Source organism: Hipposideros armiger, unplaced genomic scaffold (assembly GCF_001890085.2).
Source record: "Hipposideros armiger isolate ML-2016 unplaced genomic scaffold, ASM189008v1 scaffold_91, whole genome shotgun sequence".
NCBI classification, from domain to species: Eukaryota; Metazoa; Chordata; class Mammalia; order Chiroptera; family Hipposideridae; genus Hipposideros; species Hipposideros armiger.
This window is the reverse complement of record NW_017731441.1, coordinates 2,917,232-2,934,659: the sequence shown is the minus strand read 5'-3', so window position 1 is coordinate 2,934,659 and position 17,428 is coordinate 2,917,232. Positions and strand designations below refer to the sequence as shown.

The 17,428-nt window shown below is 39.2% G+C and overlaps 1 protein-coding gene across 3 annotated transcripts in view; it reads right to left on the bottom strand.

The window, feature by feature from the left end:
• The window catches only part of ATP11A (ATPase phospholipid transporting 11A), a 146,193-nt gene that overhangs the window by 16,082 nt on the left and 112,683 nt on the right, over positions 1-17,428 (bottom strand). For all 3 annotated transcript variants that reach the window (XM_019644806.1, XM_019644808.1, XM_019644807.1), the window contains exons 17-25: positions 15,727-15,830; positions 13,119-13,300; positions 10,533-10,784; positions 8,742-8,916; positions 6,868-6,970; positions 6,464-6,609; positions 5,861-5,920; positions 4,890-5,017; positions 3,899-4,034 (exon numbers count right to left, since the gene is read on the bottom strand). In XM_019644806.1, coding sequence (XP_019500351.1) covers positions 3,899-4,034; positions 4,890-5,017; positions 5,861-5,920; positions 6,464-6,609; positions 6,868-6,970; positions 8,742-8,916; positions 10,533-10,784; positions 13,119-13,300; positions 15,727-15,830 — 1,286 coding nt within the window. The remainder of the gene's footprint in view (positions 1-3,898; positions 4,035-4,889; positions 5,018-5,860; positions 5,921-6,463; positions 6,610-6,867; positions 6,971-8,741; positions 8,917-10,532; positions 10,785-13,118; positions 13,301-15,726; positions 15,831-17,428) is intronic.

Below are 17,428 nucleotides of genomic sequence, written 5' to 3'. Positions count from 1 at the left end.
TGTTATTAAAATCGTTTGCCATAATTTCTATAGCTTTTAGGGGTGGGAGGGATGGTTCACTGGGATACTAATCCCCTTTCTCAAAGAGTTGTCCAGAGGGACTATCTTTTTTCCAAGTGACATCTGTTCCCTACCTCCCAGTGAAGCTCTGTGTCTGATTTCCTAACCTAACATTATATCCCTAATGAGAATTTCACTAACTTTATAGCCTCATTCAGATGATGAGATTTTATTAGTATTATGTCTCTGAAGCCTGCAACTCCACCAAATCTAGGTAAGTTTAGTCCCCTCTCCTCACACTTCTTTCTCTCTCTCCTGATGGGTATTTTGCAGGAAATTTTCCCGCTCATAAAAGCACTACAATTCAGGCCAATTTAATTTTTATGTGTAAAAATATTCCATGACAAACACAACTTGCGTTTTCTTAAGATCACGGTCAGAATAAACACCTACTACATACATCCCCTTCATACGCTGACTCCATACTTCTCTTGAGTCGGCTGGAATAATTTGTTCTTGCCACATTTGTGATCACTCATATTTCAGCTATCTCCATGTTTACTTGACTTCTATTATAACATGCTCCAAACTTTCAAGTGTTCATCTAGGAATATCCTGCTGTTCAACAATAATAATTACTGTCTTAGTATTCTCATTTGAGAAATAATCACGGCTCATGATGTCTGTATAGAAAATGTCCCAAAAGTGAATTTTTCATTTTCAAAAGTTATCAGTGATTCTATTGTTTCATGTGATCTATAAACATTCCTATAGAATGATTTAGGTCTTAAAAAAAAAGTGGTCCCCACATACTGACAATCAATAATAGAACAGGGCACCTAAACTATACTACCAAGAAGAAGATGCATTCTAGTTTGGAAGGAATACCATCAGAAAGTGATGAGCATTATAATCTCAAAATTGCCCTGCTACTTTAGAACCAAGGGCATCATCAGTCACCTGAGGCTGCCTCTTATTTATTTGCATTTTGTAGGTTTATTTGAATTACTACAGAGCCAGCCCATGATACCATTTTTAGTTTTGTAAGTAATCTAACACTCTTACCCCAAATAAACAAGGATTTAAGAGTCAACAATCCAGAATGAGAAAGGCTCCCTTGGAAATGCTGAGGCACAGTGTGGGGTTCTAGAGTTTGAACAGCAGACACTGCTATGGAGTGGCCTTGGGTCATCCCAGCCTCCTGGAGCTCCTGTTCTCCTAGATACAGGATGAGAGTGTCCACACTGGGTCCTTCACAGACCTGTCACTCATAATTAGGGACGCTATGAGTATTATTCATCTTATTCTTACAACTCTAAATTGTTAGGTTATTTAACTCCTATAGAGCATTAGTGAATTGGAGTAAGTTGTACCTCTCAAATGCATAATTATAGACAAATACCTCACATTAAATCCCTTATTTGGCACCAACTACCCCATGTGCTGGTTCATAATATCATCATGTGTCTCAGAAGTTTTTCCTGTGACAAGATGTACATTATGTGTGTTGAATCTCTGTCATGACAGGCTAGCAAACAGAGTGAAGCCTCTCAAAGCTCTTGGCCAAGGAGAGATAAGGCGCTCACTGGGCTTTTCTTAGCTGGAATGGTGCAGACCAACTTGTGTTTTCTCTATCTTTGTCTCTCTTTCTGTCATTGTTTCAAATTCTAATGAAGAGTTTTGTCCAATAACAGATGAGCAAAGGCATGCCAGTAGTAATTGTGACGGACATAAAAGTATCTCAGAAAAGTGTCATCCTAGAAGTTAGTATTTAGGTTCTGTAGGGTTTCAGGGCACCCTTAAGGAAATAGGAAATAGGAGATAAACAAGGGATTGATAGAAATCTTTGGCTCACGCGAAGGGCTTCAAAACACCACTGCACCCGCTGACCCACAACAGCATGAGGAGAAGCTGGATGGAAGTTTGGTTGGAGATGCATCGGGGTTGCAGGCATCTGAGCAGGAGAAGATGCTGCCCAGTCATCACACTGAGAAGGCCTCACTACAGGTCTGCACCCCAGGGCCACACTGCACCAACCAACCAGCACTCCCATTTCCAGGGTGCACGGTAAGGATGCCTTTTCATGTATGTCCTTTTCCCACTTAAGCAGTAACGGCACTTCTTGAGAAGTACCTATCATTTTACTATGTAATACTGAGATTAAAACAAGAATTCACATGGAATAAAACAAATACTCTAAATTTTACCAACATCTTGGGTTTGAGTTCTGATTACCTGACCTTGTATAAATTCTTTAATCTGGCTGAACTCCAGTTTTCTTGACTTTCACACCATGAAAATGTTCAACAGAATGGGTGATTGTAGTGAGAGAGGATAAATTTGTGAAAGTCAGCTGCAAATAAAATGCTAGATGAATGGCACTGATTTCGGTATTGGCATGCTACCATCATCCTGGAATTTCAGTCCTCAGGACACGAAATCTTAGTTCTTTTTAAGAATATATGCAGGATGCTTACTCAAAGACTAACCTGTAAGAAAATCTTATAAAAGAAACATAAGAATGATAAAGATAGCTCTCTTTAACTACGTTTATGGCCTAGTGGCATCCAGGAATTATTCAATTAAAATAAATGAAGATGGAGAATAAATCCTAGAAAAATTGTACAGTTTGTTGAAGAGTGAAATAAGATTAAAAAAATTTCTCAAGATCAATTTAGTGAAGTTTGGTTTAAATGATAATGAAAGATAACAGCATCTTTTAGTAATGAGAAATAAGAAACAAATAAATGGGTAAACAAACGGCACGAGACCTGTAGCAAGACTTTCCCATTTCAATCCAACAGTTTGAAGGGATAAATAGTATAGGAAAACAAAATAGGGAAAAGAGGTGTTCTGTCAAACAGGAAATGAAATAAACTTCTGTTCGTAAGTTATCCTTCTTCTACGTCAACGGTAGTGTTTATTTTTATGGCCAGGTTAAATACTGTGACATTTAGGTAGGGAATAATTCTGAAGCATACTCCATGTGTTTCACAATTCTCCCAGCACTGGTTTGCCACATTCAAAGCAATGTCCCCCCCCCGCAACAGGCCTCACATGCCTGCGTATGTTGCCTCTTATTTAAGGTAAAGGGAAATTTTAAAAAGCCAATTTAAAAAGCATCACTGATTCAACAGGCAATCCTGACATGGAAATTCAGAGAGAAAACACCAAGTACAAATGATCAAATGTACACAGACTTCTCTACTATAACTTTAGTTCTACAGGAAGGAGAAGGCAGCAGCAGCAGCTAAGAGTATTTCTACTGACAAAGCACACAGAAGAAGTCACATTTGAAAATATTTTCGAGAAATATTTTATATCCAATGCACTCCAAAAACATAGAGAGGACACACCCACAATTGTCTTACCATGTGTGTGTTGGTAGTCATTATCTGAGAGTGGGAAGGAAAGCAAGTCGCAAAAAGAAAAAAAGCAAGATACAAATAAAACAAACCCTAGAAATTGTGCAAATAACCAGAGAGCTGATGTCTATTAGAAACTATCAATCTACTTATTGCAAAGGAAACAAATACTTAAATATATGTGAAAAAATGCTAAAATGTGTTAAATACAAAAGTAATTCTCATATTAAATAAGCCATGCCTGAATGATCTAACTGAACCACTAGATAAATAGCTAATGTTGAAATATAAGTTACCAAAAGAAAGTCTGAAAACCCTCAGGAAGCGAGCGTATGATTCCTATAGTCAGCAGAGCTATGCAGAACAGGGCATTTACTGAAACACCAAGCCCTTTAAAGCAACTTGGTAGCTTAGATATCCAACTATCGGGAGTCCCCACAGGCTATGCTGAATGACTGCACTGACCAATGATCGCATGTGATTTGAGGTTTATTCCCAAGCAGCCAAGTCAGTAAGATCCAGTTAGTACTAACCTGTCCATTGCTGGTCACGGTTGTATTTTCAAACATGAAGTAAGCACCAAAGAAAAATACCAGAGCGTCAAATACTCCTAAGAATGTCCAGTAAATGAACACTCGCCAGCGGAGTAGAGCGTTCTTGGCGATATCTCTGTGTAAAGAAAAACGTGAGAACACAGTGGTTGTATTCCATTAAAACTTGCCTCATTCTGTAACCTGGCCATCTCCACAATGCTCTGCGGTGACCATCCTCGACCAGTAGGGGCCTGTAAATCACTGGAGAGATTCTGTGAGCCGTAATCTGGTTTCCCCCAAGTAGCACATCTGACAAAATATCCTACAAAACTGTAGGACAATATCACATCCGACACCATCCACCCATCTGATTTGGATGCCCCAGTTTTACAGAATCTTTCTGTATTCTTTCTTACAGCTACATGTGGATCTAAAATTTTCTGAATTCAGAAGTTTAATTTAAAAAGACACACACACACACACACACACACACACAGTAACACATTGAATCTGCCAGCAATCATGGAGTGCAGTTCTGAAATAGCAGAAAAATATATTTTCCTTATCATTAAAAAGTACTTTTTGGCAGAAAAAAGCCCATGAAAATTAGATGTGTTAGCTTTTTCCCCTCACTAAATAGAACTATTTGATTTTAAAAAGATAATTTAGGTTATAAATCCACTAGGGCCACAAGGGGATAGAAACTCTTATCCCCAGTCCTTTCATAATCATCAAAAAGCATGCTAAAATGCTAACTGGTTTAATATGTACATTTCAAATGCAACATAAATCCTCTATCTAAATTTGAAGTATATTCACTTAAATTACATTGCTTCTTGCTTAAAGAATCCAATAAAAGCAAGTGTATCAGCTGACACTGAACATTTCTGGTTTTTAAATAATTCAACCAAGCATTTATTTGAAGGACTCATTCTATGGCTACCTTGTTATTTTCCAAGACTAAAGCTAGTGTGTTTCTGAGGCTCAGTACCTGTAGAGGGAAGGGTCCCTCTTGAGCGTGTCTATGCTGACATGCTGCTCCATCAGGCTGTACAAGAGAATCGGGAGGGAAGTAAAACTGATGTTGTACAGCGTCAAGTAGGCGGTGTCGTACAGAGTCTGCAGGAGGGAAAAAATCAACTGAAAACACCCATGCATCCTGATAAACTTTTTTGATATTTTGTTAAATATATATATTTTTTAATTTGCAAAGATCTCTAAACATGAGCATTCTTAAATGTATATACAGAGCCATCTTTCTACAGATTTAAAAGGACCAGGACAATTTTCAAAGCTTCATGATGTGTCAGGATTATAATCATGGCCGAGAGAAGGTTTGATTGTGACCCACCCCGTGAGGCCACTGCAAACTTGCAGCAAAAAAAGATGCATAAAAGTTTGCAGTTTTGATCTCCATCTTCAAGCTTCAATTTTTCCCAGTCCCAGTCCCTTTAGATGAAAGCAGTTGGCCCACAGTCCATCTGAGCAGGGTAGGAAAGCAAGTGAGTGACGGTAAAGGGGTGTTCTGAGGGGTCCCTTCTCTTGTCTATCAGATAGAACACCCTCCTACACTCAGAACACTTGAATGTGTCAGAAGCCAATGGTGAGATACCCAGGAGAGGATCTCAGATGTAGATTCAATCCTTTCTCAGTTAGGGTTAGAAAGTCCAACACAGCTCTCCTGTTCTGGGAAGGGGGTGAGAGTTGCGGGAAGCAAGTTCTGGGCATATCACTCACTGGGCCACACAAGAGAGCCTGCAGTCAGCAGTCATGGGCCCCTCGACACTGATCCTTTACCCAGCAACAGGGTTGCTGAGGGCAGCGAGGTGGAGGGCACTAGGGCCTTCCCTGCCGTCCTGGCCTGTATACCCCTGCAGTCTACTCTGCCCTTAATACAGCCATCCATGTGTGGGAGGGAGATAAGGCTCAGGGGAGCTTCTGACTTCAGACATTAGGACTCACCTGTTGTGAAAACCCACAGAAGAACTGGTATAAAAACTGAGGGAAAATGAAGCAGACATTCTGAAAGACAAGTCACAGGTCTGTTAGTTCAAGGGCACACGGTAAGAGGCATCTAACCCCCTGAGGGGTTGTCCAGGTAACACTACTTATTTGGGGAAAGTGACTCAAGAGTGTCCTACGTTCTCAGAAGAGCAGGGGATGGGCTTTGAAATTCTTCTCTTAATGTATCTACAATGCACATGTGACCCTGTTCTGGTCACTCTGAGAACAGATAACGTTTGTTAAAGAGAAATGAGGAGACAATGTAGGTGCCAGTAAAAATAGGAAAGAATCAAACTGCATAATGAGTAAAGATTTATTTCAAGGAATTACTAAAGAATAACCCTTCCTCGTTCATTTTACAACTGATATCTTCTTATTGGTTCCACAATAAATTGTGTGAATGTGAGAAAAGTGCTAGGATTAACCCCTTCCTTGCTGACAGTTACTTCTATTTTTACATAAATTGCCCTTATAGCATCAAGGCATCGGCCAAATGTGTCATTCCATCATGTCCATTATATGCCACTGAAACAGTGATAACAGCATGGAAATCCTTCCTACCTTATAAAAGAAGTATTGCACAAGCTCAGATATCCTAATGTAATAAAAATGCCCATGAACAAGTATCATCTTCTTCAAATGCTTAAATTTAGGTATTGCATAGTCACTGTTCCTTGCAGCCTGACGGCCTTCTTTTCCAATGACACCTATAAAAAGGAAACAAATGTGCTGAGTACATCCTTTCTCAACACTACTCAAGTGAAACCACAATAAGAGAAATAAGGTTAGCTCAAGCCATTGCTGTGAGATTTCTCAATCATGAATGTACTAAATCACAGATGCTATCCTAACTATGCCATCTAAAGTCTATGATCCTGCCTTCGGCTGCATCCCCTTCTTGTCTAGCTGAAGTGATAAATCTTGGTTACCAAAGCATGCAGGCACTCAAATAAGAAAAGGTTTACCTATCCCCACATGGGCTTCCAGGATCATGCTGACGTCATTTGCTCCATCACCAATTGCTAACGTGATAGGGTGCTCTTTTGAAAGTTTGATTAATTTAACAATCTGGAAAAGAAATACATGGAGAACTTATCTTCTTTGTTTTGTTTTTGCTCAGGTTATTCATTAACTAGACAGACATAACAACAAAAAAAACTCAGTCAAGAAAAGTGGCTTGTTTAGAGTAAATTTACTATATTCAATCTATTTTTTCCATATTCATATTGGATAAAATCTTTTTTTTTCATATTGAAAGCATAATAAAATAAAGTAGCTAAGGTATGATTAAAATAAGCTGAAAAAGGCTGGTAAGCAAACTTTGAAGATAGAGACATGAATTATATAAAGTAGTTTTCAGTTACTGCTAAACTGACATATTTAAACAACTAGGAGAAATATATTCAAATATATAGGGGAAAAAATCGGAACATTGTATTCTATTAGAAGATATTGCTATTCTAAACTATCTGGTATCAAGCATCTACTTTTTAAAATAAGCTGCTCTTAATGCTATTTTAATTTTCAAATTTGTTGTGTGTGCAAAAGTAAGTCTGACAATTCAATGGGATTAATAATTTCCAAGTGTTCAGTCCATTTCTTTACAATATAAATATTTTTCCCCTTTATGTGCCTAAGTGTAATGGCTCAAGATACAAGACTGACAACGTATGGCTTGCCTTCTTGTTTCAAGATCAGAGACTGAAACAAAAATTAATTTGTATAAAAGTTGCCAAACTCAGTTAAGAACTTAAAAAAGGTACCATGTAGTACATGAAGATCAAACATAATACCCTTAAATTTCTATTCTGGACATAATTACATAAGGTTTATATAGAATCAAACACATAAGAGAGAGGATAGGGAATAAAACCATTTTTGTCTCAGATATATATGAATTTTTCAGTCTCGGCTTGTCTTCACTGAGAATTACCCAGGGGAGACCATGGCGCTATATTTTTAGTGACAGTGCCACTTAACAGATTAGTTAATGCATCATGTGTAATGATGCTAAAAATGAGTTCTTTGTACATGGTTTTCAGTATTTTACCTTAACCACTGGGTCAGTCTGAGAAGTTATGAATTACTTTCATGAACAAGTCATGAGAAATTGGTCTAATGTATCTAAAATGTGGTTTAACAAAGTTGGAAGTGTTGCAGGTTTACTAATATCAGAAAGACACCCATGTTCATATACATATTCCATAATGCTTTAAAAAAAATTAAAAAACAAACAAACAAACTTCAGGTGTGTTGCCACAAGAACATGATGTAGTGGGTAGAATGTGAGTTTGGAGTCCAACAGACTAGAAGCCAAATTCTGACTGCCATTTTCCAAATGCATCTTTTCAGATAAGTTATCCCAATTTTTTGCAACTTAGGTACTTCATTTGTAAAACTGGCATAACATCAGTCATCTAACAAGGTTATTTTGAAGGTTAAATGGGTTCCTATCTATATCTGTAACTGGCACAGAATAGGTGCTCAATAATGCTAGTTGCCACCCCTTCCATCTTCAGTATTGATTACTATAAATGATTATACTTGTGTGATATGGTTTTATATTACAAGAGGACTCAGACAGGGGCATGTCTCCTGGCCTTTGTACAATAAGGGTCTACCATTTGATTCAGTTAACATTTACTAATCATGACAAGCAAAATAAGATCCAAGTTTTAAATTTTTATCATTTTTGCTTCTATTTACAAAAGGGGGTACCTTGCTAGATTTCAGGAAAAAAAAACAACAACACATCCGAAGCTGTATGAACTAATTAATGGTTTTCAGTATTTAAACACCCCTCAAGCACTAGCTAATTACAAGTGACAGGAACATGGACCTGGGCCTTCTGCAGAGGAGCCATCCGGCAGCAGAGCACAGCACTGCAGTTCCGGCAGATTTCAAGGAACAGTTCTCTGTAGTTGCTGGAGCTTCCGTCTTCTCTGGGTTTCATTATTAAAGACAACGCAGCTCCATCAATAATTAAACCATAGTCTTGCATATCTGTTGAAAGTCTGTTAAATTATACAAATCACAGAGATTACTCAATAACTACATTTATAGATTTTAAAAGATTATATAATATTTTTTTTCGGGGGGGAGTATCTATAGATGCTACAAATCCATGACCAAAGGATTAAAAAACCAGTACAGTAGCCCTCCTTATCCATGGGGATATGTTCCAAGACCCCCAGTGGATATCTGAAACCGTGGGGAGTACCGAACCCTACAGAGCATGGAAATACTATGTTTTTTGCTCTATGTACCTATGATAAAGTTTAATTTATAAATTAGGCACAGTAAGAGATTAACAACAAAACTAATAATAAAATAGAACAATTATAGTAATATAGTATAATAGACCAAAAGTTACGTAAATATGGTCTCTCTCTCTCATGGATACGCTAGACAGAGGGATGATTCTCGTCTCGGGAAGTCAGAGCAGGACAGCAGGAGATCTCATCACGCTACTCAGAATGGTGCACAATTAAAACCCATGAATTGTTTATTTCTGGAATTTTCTACTTAATATTTTCTAACCATAGTTGACCACAGGTAATTGAAACTGTGGAAAGCACAATTGCAGATAGAGGAGGACTAGTGTATTTCTTGTTTTATCAATACAGTCTTTAGAATATTACATGTAACATGTAGTCTTTGACTACATTTTAAAATTATGTTTTAATTAAATATTCTCCTTTCACTTAGGCAAAGCAAACACAGAGTTCTAATTATGGATTCACATGTGGGTCCCAGTACTTCTCAACAATAGAAGGAGAGCATTTATCTTGCAGTCTAAAGAGTTCAGTCTTTATTCCCAAATTTCCTGGTCACATTGGCCTATCAGTCTTCATCTTTACATCTACTATCTAATATTCTGCCCGAATGACCAGAGTTGGGAAGAACATAGTTGTAATATTTCTCTCTGCTGTGTTTCAAAATTACAAGGAATATCTCTAATCCCCAAAAGGAATTCTGCAGATCAGGTGAGGGGAAATATCTTTGTACCACTTATGAATAATTTAAAATTTGCATATAATTAAAGAGCTGCTTGTGCTTTATTTACTTTACATTAATGAAAATCTAAAAGATTTAAATAAAATCTAATCTTAGATCATCCATCTAACACCAGCAAGAACAACATTGATAAAATGTATCAGAATAAATTGCTGAATATTCTTGGAAAACTCTTGGGCACATACTGTTTTGTCTTAACAGACAACCACCCATGCATTAATATTTTCCTCCCTGGTCTGACAGATGCCCTGAGGAGTGTCTTAGAAACAGATGAGAATTACCCCATTCACAATATTTTGTAAATCAATCAAGTCTTTCTACCAGCAGTTTGAAAGCAAACACACACACACACACACACACACACACACACACACACACACACACCTTTCTTATGCATACAATCTTGTGAAAAAAGACATGTTATGGTTCCTTAAAAAAAAAAAACTTTGGTCATGTTTCCGGTGATTGCTCTAACCATGCTGATACAGTTACTGATGCAGGAGGACAGAACCACATTTCCAGCAAGAGTGCTGAGGCTCTATCCTTGCAAATGGAGGTCGCTTCAGTCCTTCTGAAAACATATTTTGCAGCGGGGAAGGAGGGTGTCACCTACCCTGAGAGGTTGTCCCTGGTTAAGCTGCCGCTGTGGCGTAGGACAGTTTTACTCAGCTCAAATAGGACATCATGTAAACTCTGCTCCTCGATTTTCTTGGTGGTTAGCTCAAGCAGCTGTGTGTTTCTCCTGAAGAGTTTGCAGGCATAGCAGGTGGCGGCTGCCGTCTCCATCTTGTCTCCAGTGAGAACCCAAACTTTGATCCCTGCCTTCTGCAGAGCTTCTATGGTGTCAGCAGCTTTTTCCTGGAGCCTAAGGAAAGCAAAAACAAAACACAACATACATCAGGGCCAACAAAGGCAAATCAAAACAAACAATTTCAGAAACTTGTGATCTAGTAAAATATTTTAGCCCCTTAAAATTAAAAGGCATCATACCGTTTGCTCACGATCTTACTGTAAACCTGAACCTGTTTTTAAGATGCACTAATTTTTTTACAAAGAAAACTTCCTAATACCAAATAGATAAACATGGATAAAATATTAAAAAGTAAATGGCTGTCTAGCATAATTGCCATATGCCAGCACTGCAGTTTTCTGTCTAGCTGGGACTCATGACCTGGAAAGGATTTTAGGCAATTATTAGAAGGACCCTATAGCCAACAACAAAAAAAGTCTTACTCAGGGAAAAATAAGATCTGCAAAAGAGGTGGTCAGTAATATTCATCATTATCCTTTCTTTTGGTATAAATTGTTCTAATTTTGCCACTTATCCAGTTAAAGCCCAGGTTTCTCTAAATAATGTAAAAGACCGGTAATGCTAGTTATGATTCTGTGACTGGCTAACACGCCTCATAGGCTTACCACGTGTCTTTTGTTGCGTGAAGCATTTTGTGCATGACATTTCATTTTTACAACCAACTTAAGGGGTGAGGATTTTATTATCACCCCATTTTACACATGGAAAACCCAAAGGTTTCAGAGATTACAAAATGTGTCTGCTGATAAACGGCTCTCCTGGCATGGGTCAGGTTGTTTCACAATCCGTGGAAGATTGGCATCAAATCCGTGCTTGCCTCATTGGGGTGGGAAAGGTGGGGGCTTCCATTTTTTCCAGATTCTTAGAGTCTTAGGTTTTGACAGGTATGTGGAATAATGTAGTGTGTCTCTGCCAAGCATTGAATAAAAGGAATGGACTCAAATTCTAACTGGAATGATTTGGTTAGGTTCTGGGATAACCCTCCTAGGTAAAAGTTTGGAGATCACATAATCATAGTATTCTACAGATAGAAAAAAACATTTTTAATTTCATCATTTTTTATGGAAAAAGGAAACTGAGGTCAAGAGTGGTCTGCAAAGATGCTGGCTAGAGAGTTTTTAAAAAGATGTAATTAAATATTGTCACTTCAGAGGCACTGGCCCTCACACGCTCCCCACTCCTCAGGTATCTACTCTCAGTATTTTGATGTCCCCAACTCTCCACCAAGTCGATTTGCTCCCACAATCCTTTTGAGAGGCCTTGTGCACCTCAGCTCTGCCTGCTCGGTTCCTTCCATCTGTAAGAGACTTCCACTTCCCCACTGCTTCCTTTGAGGACCAGGTCCAACCCTTCCCCAAGCAAACACCACCCTAATGAACATCCACCTCCTTCCTAACACACAACTCTGGTCTACGACTACAGTTCCACGGTCTAAACTAGCCTGGTGCATGTTATGCTTTTTATGTTTATACCTGTCACACTCTGCACTGAATGAGGAAAGGGACAAAAAACAAAAACACCAAACAAAAACTTCCTACACTGCCTAATGTGCTACTGAGATTGAGAACGCAGTAAATGCTTGTTAAAGACACTGGAAAAAAATAGGTTTCAAGCTAAGGATTTGAATTTTGGACCAATAGATAGATTTCAAAAACTTTCAAACTTTATGGGAAATAAACTCTCAGTAGATTTCCTAAAGTTTCTGTTTCATTCTTTTAATTTGGGATTTTTCTTTCTCATGCCTTCAAAATAAACTATAATCCATTTCTTTCACTCTGCTTTCAAGACAACACAATGGACAGATGACCTTTTCTTAGTGCACTAAGCCTTAAATAAATTTTAGTCCTTGTTATAGAATTGTGACAGATTAGAAACTCTTTTTTGGAGGCATTTGAAAATCTGTACTCAGTAATTTTATCAGTTATTATTATTATATTATATTTACAATAGTCCACTTGATTATTTTAAATATCTTCAATGAGCAGTGACAAATATATTGAGTATGTTAAAATCTAAAATGTTATACCTGTATTTGGAAAGAACTAGTAAAAAATGTAGGAACAGAATTAGTTATATATGTCATTCTAAAGAATAATTTTAAAAAATAACCCTATATCTTGACTATTCTTAATATGATGTAAACATGCTGACAATTTCTGGGTTCTTCCTAGGAAAGTGTGAATTTCAGGTATCTCATTCATGGAAGTAAAATGTCATCTAATCATGAGTTCCCCATGATACTACACCACAACCTGTCTCTTCCTGATGGGTAAACACATCCTCATTTGGTACAGCTGAAACATTTCCTCCTGAGGCACCCCCTGTGGCCCATGCTGTCACATTGTGTCATGCTTTGTTTCTGGAGACAAGGCATAGCGGTTACTTTACCGGTCCTCCACGGCGGTAGCACCAAGCAGGATAAGATCTTTCTCAATCTGCTCATAGGCTTCTGCTAATTTCTTTTCTCGGTCTTGAAGTGCCACCTTGGCAGCCTGCAGCAGCTTACAAATGCCTTCATATTCTTCTTGGATGAGCCTTTTGTAGGCAACACACAAAGTCCGAAGCCCCTCCTGTGGGACACAGTGCATTTCACAGTGAATCCAAGTGTCACTAGGCTGCAACATTATTTTTTAATAGCTTTTTCAATACCTGCTTTCTCTAATTAGAATGACTAACCAAAGAATTACAAACCAACCAACCCTCAAGGGGGCTAATCATTTACATATGAAGTATTTCTATCCACATTGAATATAATTATTATACATGATAAAAAATTCAAACCAGTAGCAGGGGAATAAATAATACAATCAGGGGCCATCAAAAGGTAAGTCTTTGTTCTTTTATTTTGACAAATAAAGAGTTAAACTTTTTTTTTAAGGGTTGTCATTTGCAATTTTATGACTACTAAGTGATAATTCTAAAGTAATGTGTTTTCCACAGAGGTTTGTAATACAGTTTCATCCTATTAGCACTCACCGAAGGAAAACGAAGCAAGGTTATTTATCAAACCTATGGGATCCACAGGAGAGTGAAATAAGAACCTAAGAATAATAAATTCTCCACTGTGACCTGATTCTGGGTGTCACAACACACAGAGAATGTATAACGCCAGCCAGGGAGGCACAAGTAAATTGGATTCTCATAGCTGTAAGGGGCCACACATGGAGCACTTCCATTCTGTGAATGTGTTATGTTAGTTTGGGGTTTTAATCATCGGACTATGCCTGTCCCTTCCCCACTCTCTAGAGGGACAGCTACGGGGAGATGATCTTCCAAAGAAAATGCTATCAGATTTCCAGGAGCTGAGAGAAGGCTCATGACATAAACTGAGAGAAATGAGCACCTTTCCTCTACGAGATGCAGGTAGACAGGGTATCTGAAGCAATCTTAAATGTTAGAAAGCAAGTCATTAAAAAGAGTTGAAAGACAAGTTTAAAACGATTATAGTTATAAGGAAAAAGGACCGCACGCTTAGGAGACGTATCATGGATTGCTGCCTGTCCCCACTTGTGCAGAAGCTTCTAGGTTAGGAGACATACTGCCATAATAATACGCTATGTAGACACACTGAGTTTTAAAGTCTAGATTTTTCTGAGGCCCAGGGAGCACTTGTTTAGATAGCACACACTGAATTCCAGTGTTGGTCCCGTGAACCTTCTTTTCGTTCAGATATGACTTTCCTCAGAAAGAATGGGAGGGATGGATGGGAGAACCTAGGGGCAGAGAACGTCCTCTCCCCTGTCCTGGCCAGAGATCTCAGGGTTCCATAATGAAAATATTCTGTCTATAGCTTATCCTGCTTAACCCGTGTGGTTATCAGTGTGGCCAGTGTCACACAGCCATCTGGCCATCTGGCCACAGTGGAATGAGGCCTCCCTGTCATTTCAGACGCTGTTCTGAAGTGACTTGCAGATGGGGCTGCCCCACTGGGGGTAAACTCGTACACCTTCTATTAAAACTCATCGCCTGTAAATGGACTACATTTTGTATGTGTACAGTTAAGTGCTTAAAAGAAGTCTTTCATCTTCCATGCCAACAGGCTCCTCATCTCTGTGGGCAACAGAAATTAGTGACATCATTATTTTCATGATCCCACACACAATAGGTTCAATCATCTTAAACTTGCAGCTTATTTATTGATTCCTGCTGGTTTAACAGCAGCTGCTTTGTTTGACCAGTAGGTGTTACCAGGAGTGTTAATAAGAACTTGAAGCCAAAGGATTTTCACATGACAGCAACATTTAACAAAGTTTAAAATTGTAGTGTTAATAGCTGCTGCAGGCATGCATGGTCTCAGGATAAAAAGGGTGCCTCTTGGACAATAGATGTTTTTAATGCTATAATACCTAGAGTAAAGCGGGGGAATATGCCTGTGAAGAGCCACACATAGGGTCTGATGTGGACGGGAGGAGGGTGGTCCTGTGTCAGAGAGGCACAGCCTGCCCCATGCCCACAGCAGACCTTGAAGAGAGGAAGCTGAAGCCAGGGGGGACAGTGGGGGGTGTCAAAAGCTCAGATTCGTGGACGAACTGATCAGTGTCGCTGAAGTTATAGAACAGACTAAGCTACATGTTTCATGTATGAGATGTGGGAAGAAAACCAAACAGGGCAAGTCACAATGAAAAGCCAGTGCTAACTGATTTTTACATGAATCACTAAAAATCCTTCAGGGTAAAGATCTATTTTCTCTTATACAATCACCACAAATGCACTGATAATTTGAACCTCCCAAACATCAACCAACCAACCTAGCCTCCATCTGAAAATAAAAGCATGCCAACAGTCCGCTGAATACATGTTCTGGAAGGCGGTGCCCAGGTCGAGTACCACCTATGTGAAATCAACAGGGGAATTTTCCATGTCGTGTACATGTGGCCAATTCTGGCTTCTAGGTGTATCTCTTAGGGAACAGAACATGGCATTCTCAGTCAGGAGGTTTTCATTCCCAAAGCAGGAGAACAAGTATGAGGCTCGCCCCCTCCGCCCCTCAGCTCACCACAGCATTGCGTTCCACTCTGGATCGGATCTGATCAACTTTGCCTTCGATTACTCGGGGGAATATTGAAGAATCTGCTCCTTTGCAAAACAGATAAATCTCTCCTGTAAAATGAGAAAATAAAAAGATGTTTAATTTAATCACAATATGGGGAAGATTAAACTATTTTTCATATTATGCTATTATTAAAAAACAAGAACAGGGATAGCCGTGCTGAGACTGTTGTATAGATTTCAATTGGCCAGTTAACATGTAAAGTCAGGAAAAAATTAAATCCACAGATTACCCCAAATTCTCATTTTATTCCTGCAACCTTAGAAATCTTAGGAAAGCCAGGAAAAACACTGGCTCCTGAGTGTCCTTCTTCTCGTCACGTCTGCCTTCTCTCTGGTGAGGATAAGAGTGAGGAATAAAATGACCTTGGGATCAGGGAGTGTGGTAAGGAAATTAAGGGTGTGGCTGACCCAAAAGTGGGGATCAGAATTTGCTGAAATACTGGGAGGTGAACATCCAATCCTGTTAGAACGCGATGCATCCTGACGCAGAACATGACATCTAGGTCAGCCTTTGCATTAATAAGAGTTATAAGGAACGTCTGTTTTATCATTTTTGTCCTGCACCTCAAGTCATGTCCCAATTACTTTGCACATATTTGTGCTATAGAAGCATGCTTCTCTTCCCTCAAGATAAAAAGATTTTCTCTTCCAGATAAGTAGGGGGACACTCTCCAGTATATGATAAAAAGGAGGTTACAGAGATGAAAGGCACCAGCACTGGCACTACAGGCCCATGGCATGCACAGGCTCCTTCCCTTTCAGGGAAGAATCTTCTTTGTGACCTGCAAAGCCATGTGGCACTTTGCCAGGTGGGTTTTGTTTGTGTTGGGCTCATGAAAATACCACAGTGATCAATTACAGAGACTGCAGGGTCAGGAGAAGAGGAACTGCCACTGTGACCCGTGTTGTATTCTTACTTTGTTTTCAGATAGAAAGCTTGAATGTTTGTATGCTTGAATGCTGAGCTCCCTGGCCTGGGGTTGATTCCTAGAAACCCTAGATGATGACGGCCCTCAGAAGTATATCCCAGACACCAAATCCAGAGGCACCAGGAGAAGCAGGGGATTGTTCCACTGTAGTGACTCCCCAGGTGGGGTGGGTCAGGAGGGGCTGTAGGGAGGGACACTCCTGAGGCCATGGCTCATGAGACCACACCAATTGGTCTGCGCCGGGAGCCTTGACAAGGGTGCATGACCTCAGCTAGCATGTGGAGCCAACCTTGGCTTATTTCCTTGGTCCCAGAAAGAACTAACTTCAGTGATACATACACAGTGAAAACATTTAAAACACAGCACCATTTATGCTCACACAAGTCCTGAAATTAAACCAAGGGTAATGTCAACATATGGCCAGAAAGGAGGGTGTCCAGTGCTGTCCGTGTTGTCAGCGCATGGAGCTAAGCTATGGCTGAGCAAAGGTTGGGAGAGAACTGGGAACATGGCTCAGCAACACCGAGCAGGAAATATGATCACCAGAAGACGCCTACACAATTACACAGGTTTGTTACCTGTGTAATTAGTCATATACCAATCAGCCTGATGTCAGAATCTATTCCAGACTATCAGACATTTTTTTTCTAGCCAATGCTCGTTAGTCATCACATGCAGTTTAGAACAAGAATTGTAGTCCAGAGAACGTAATGATAT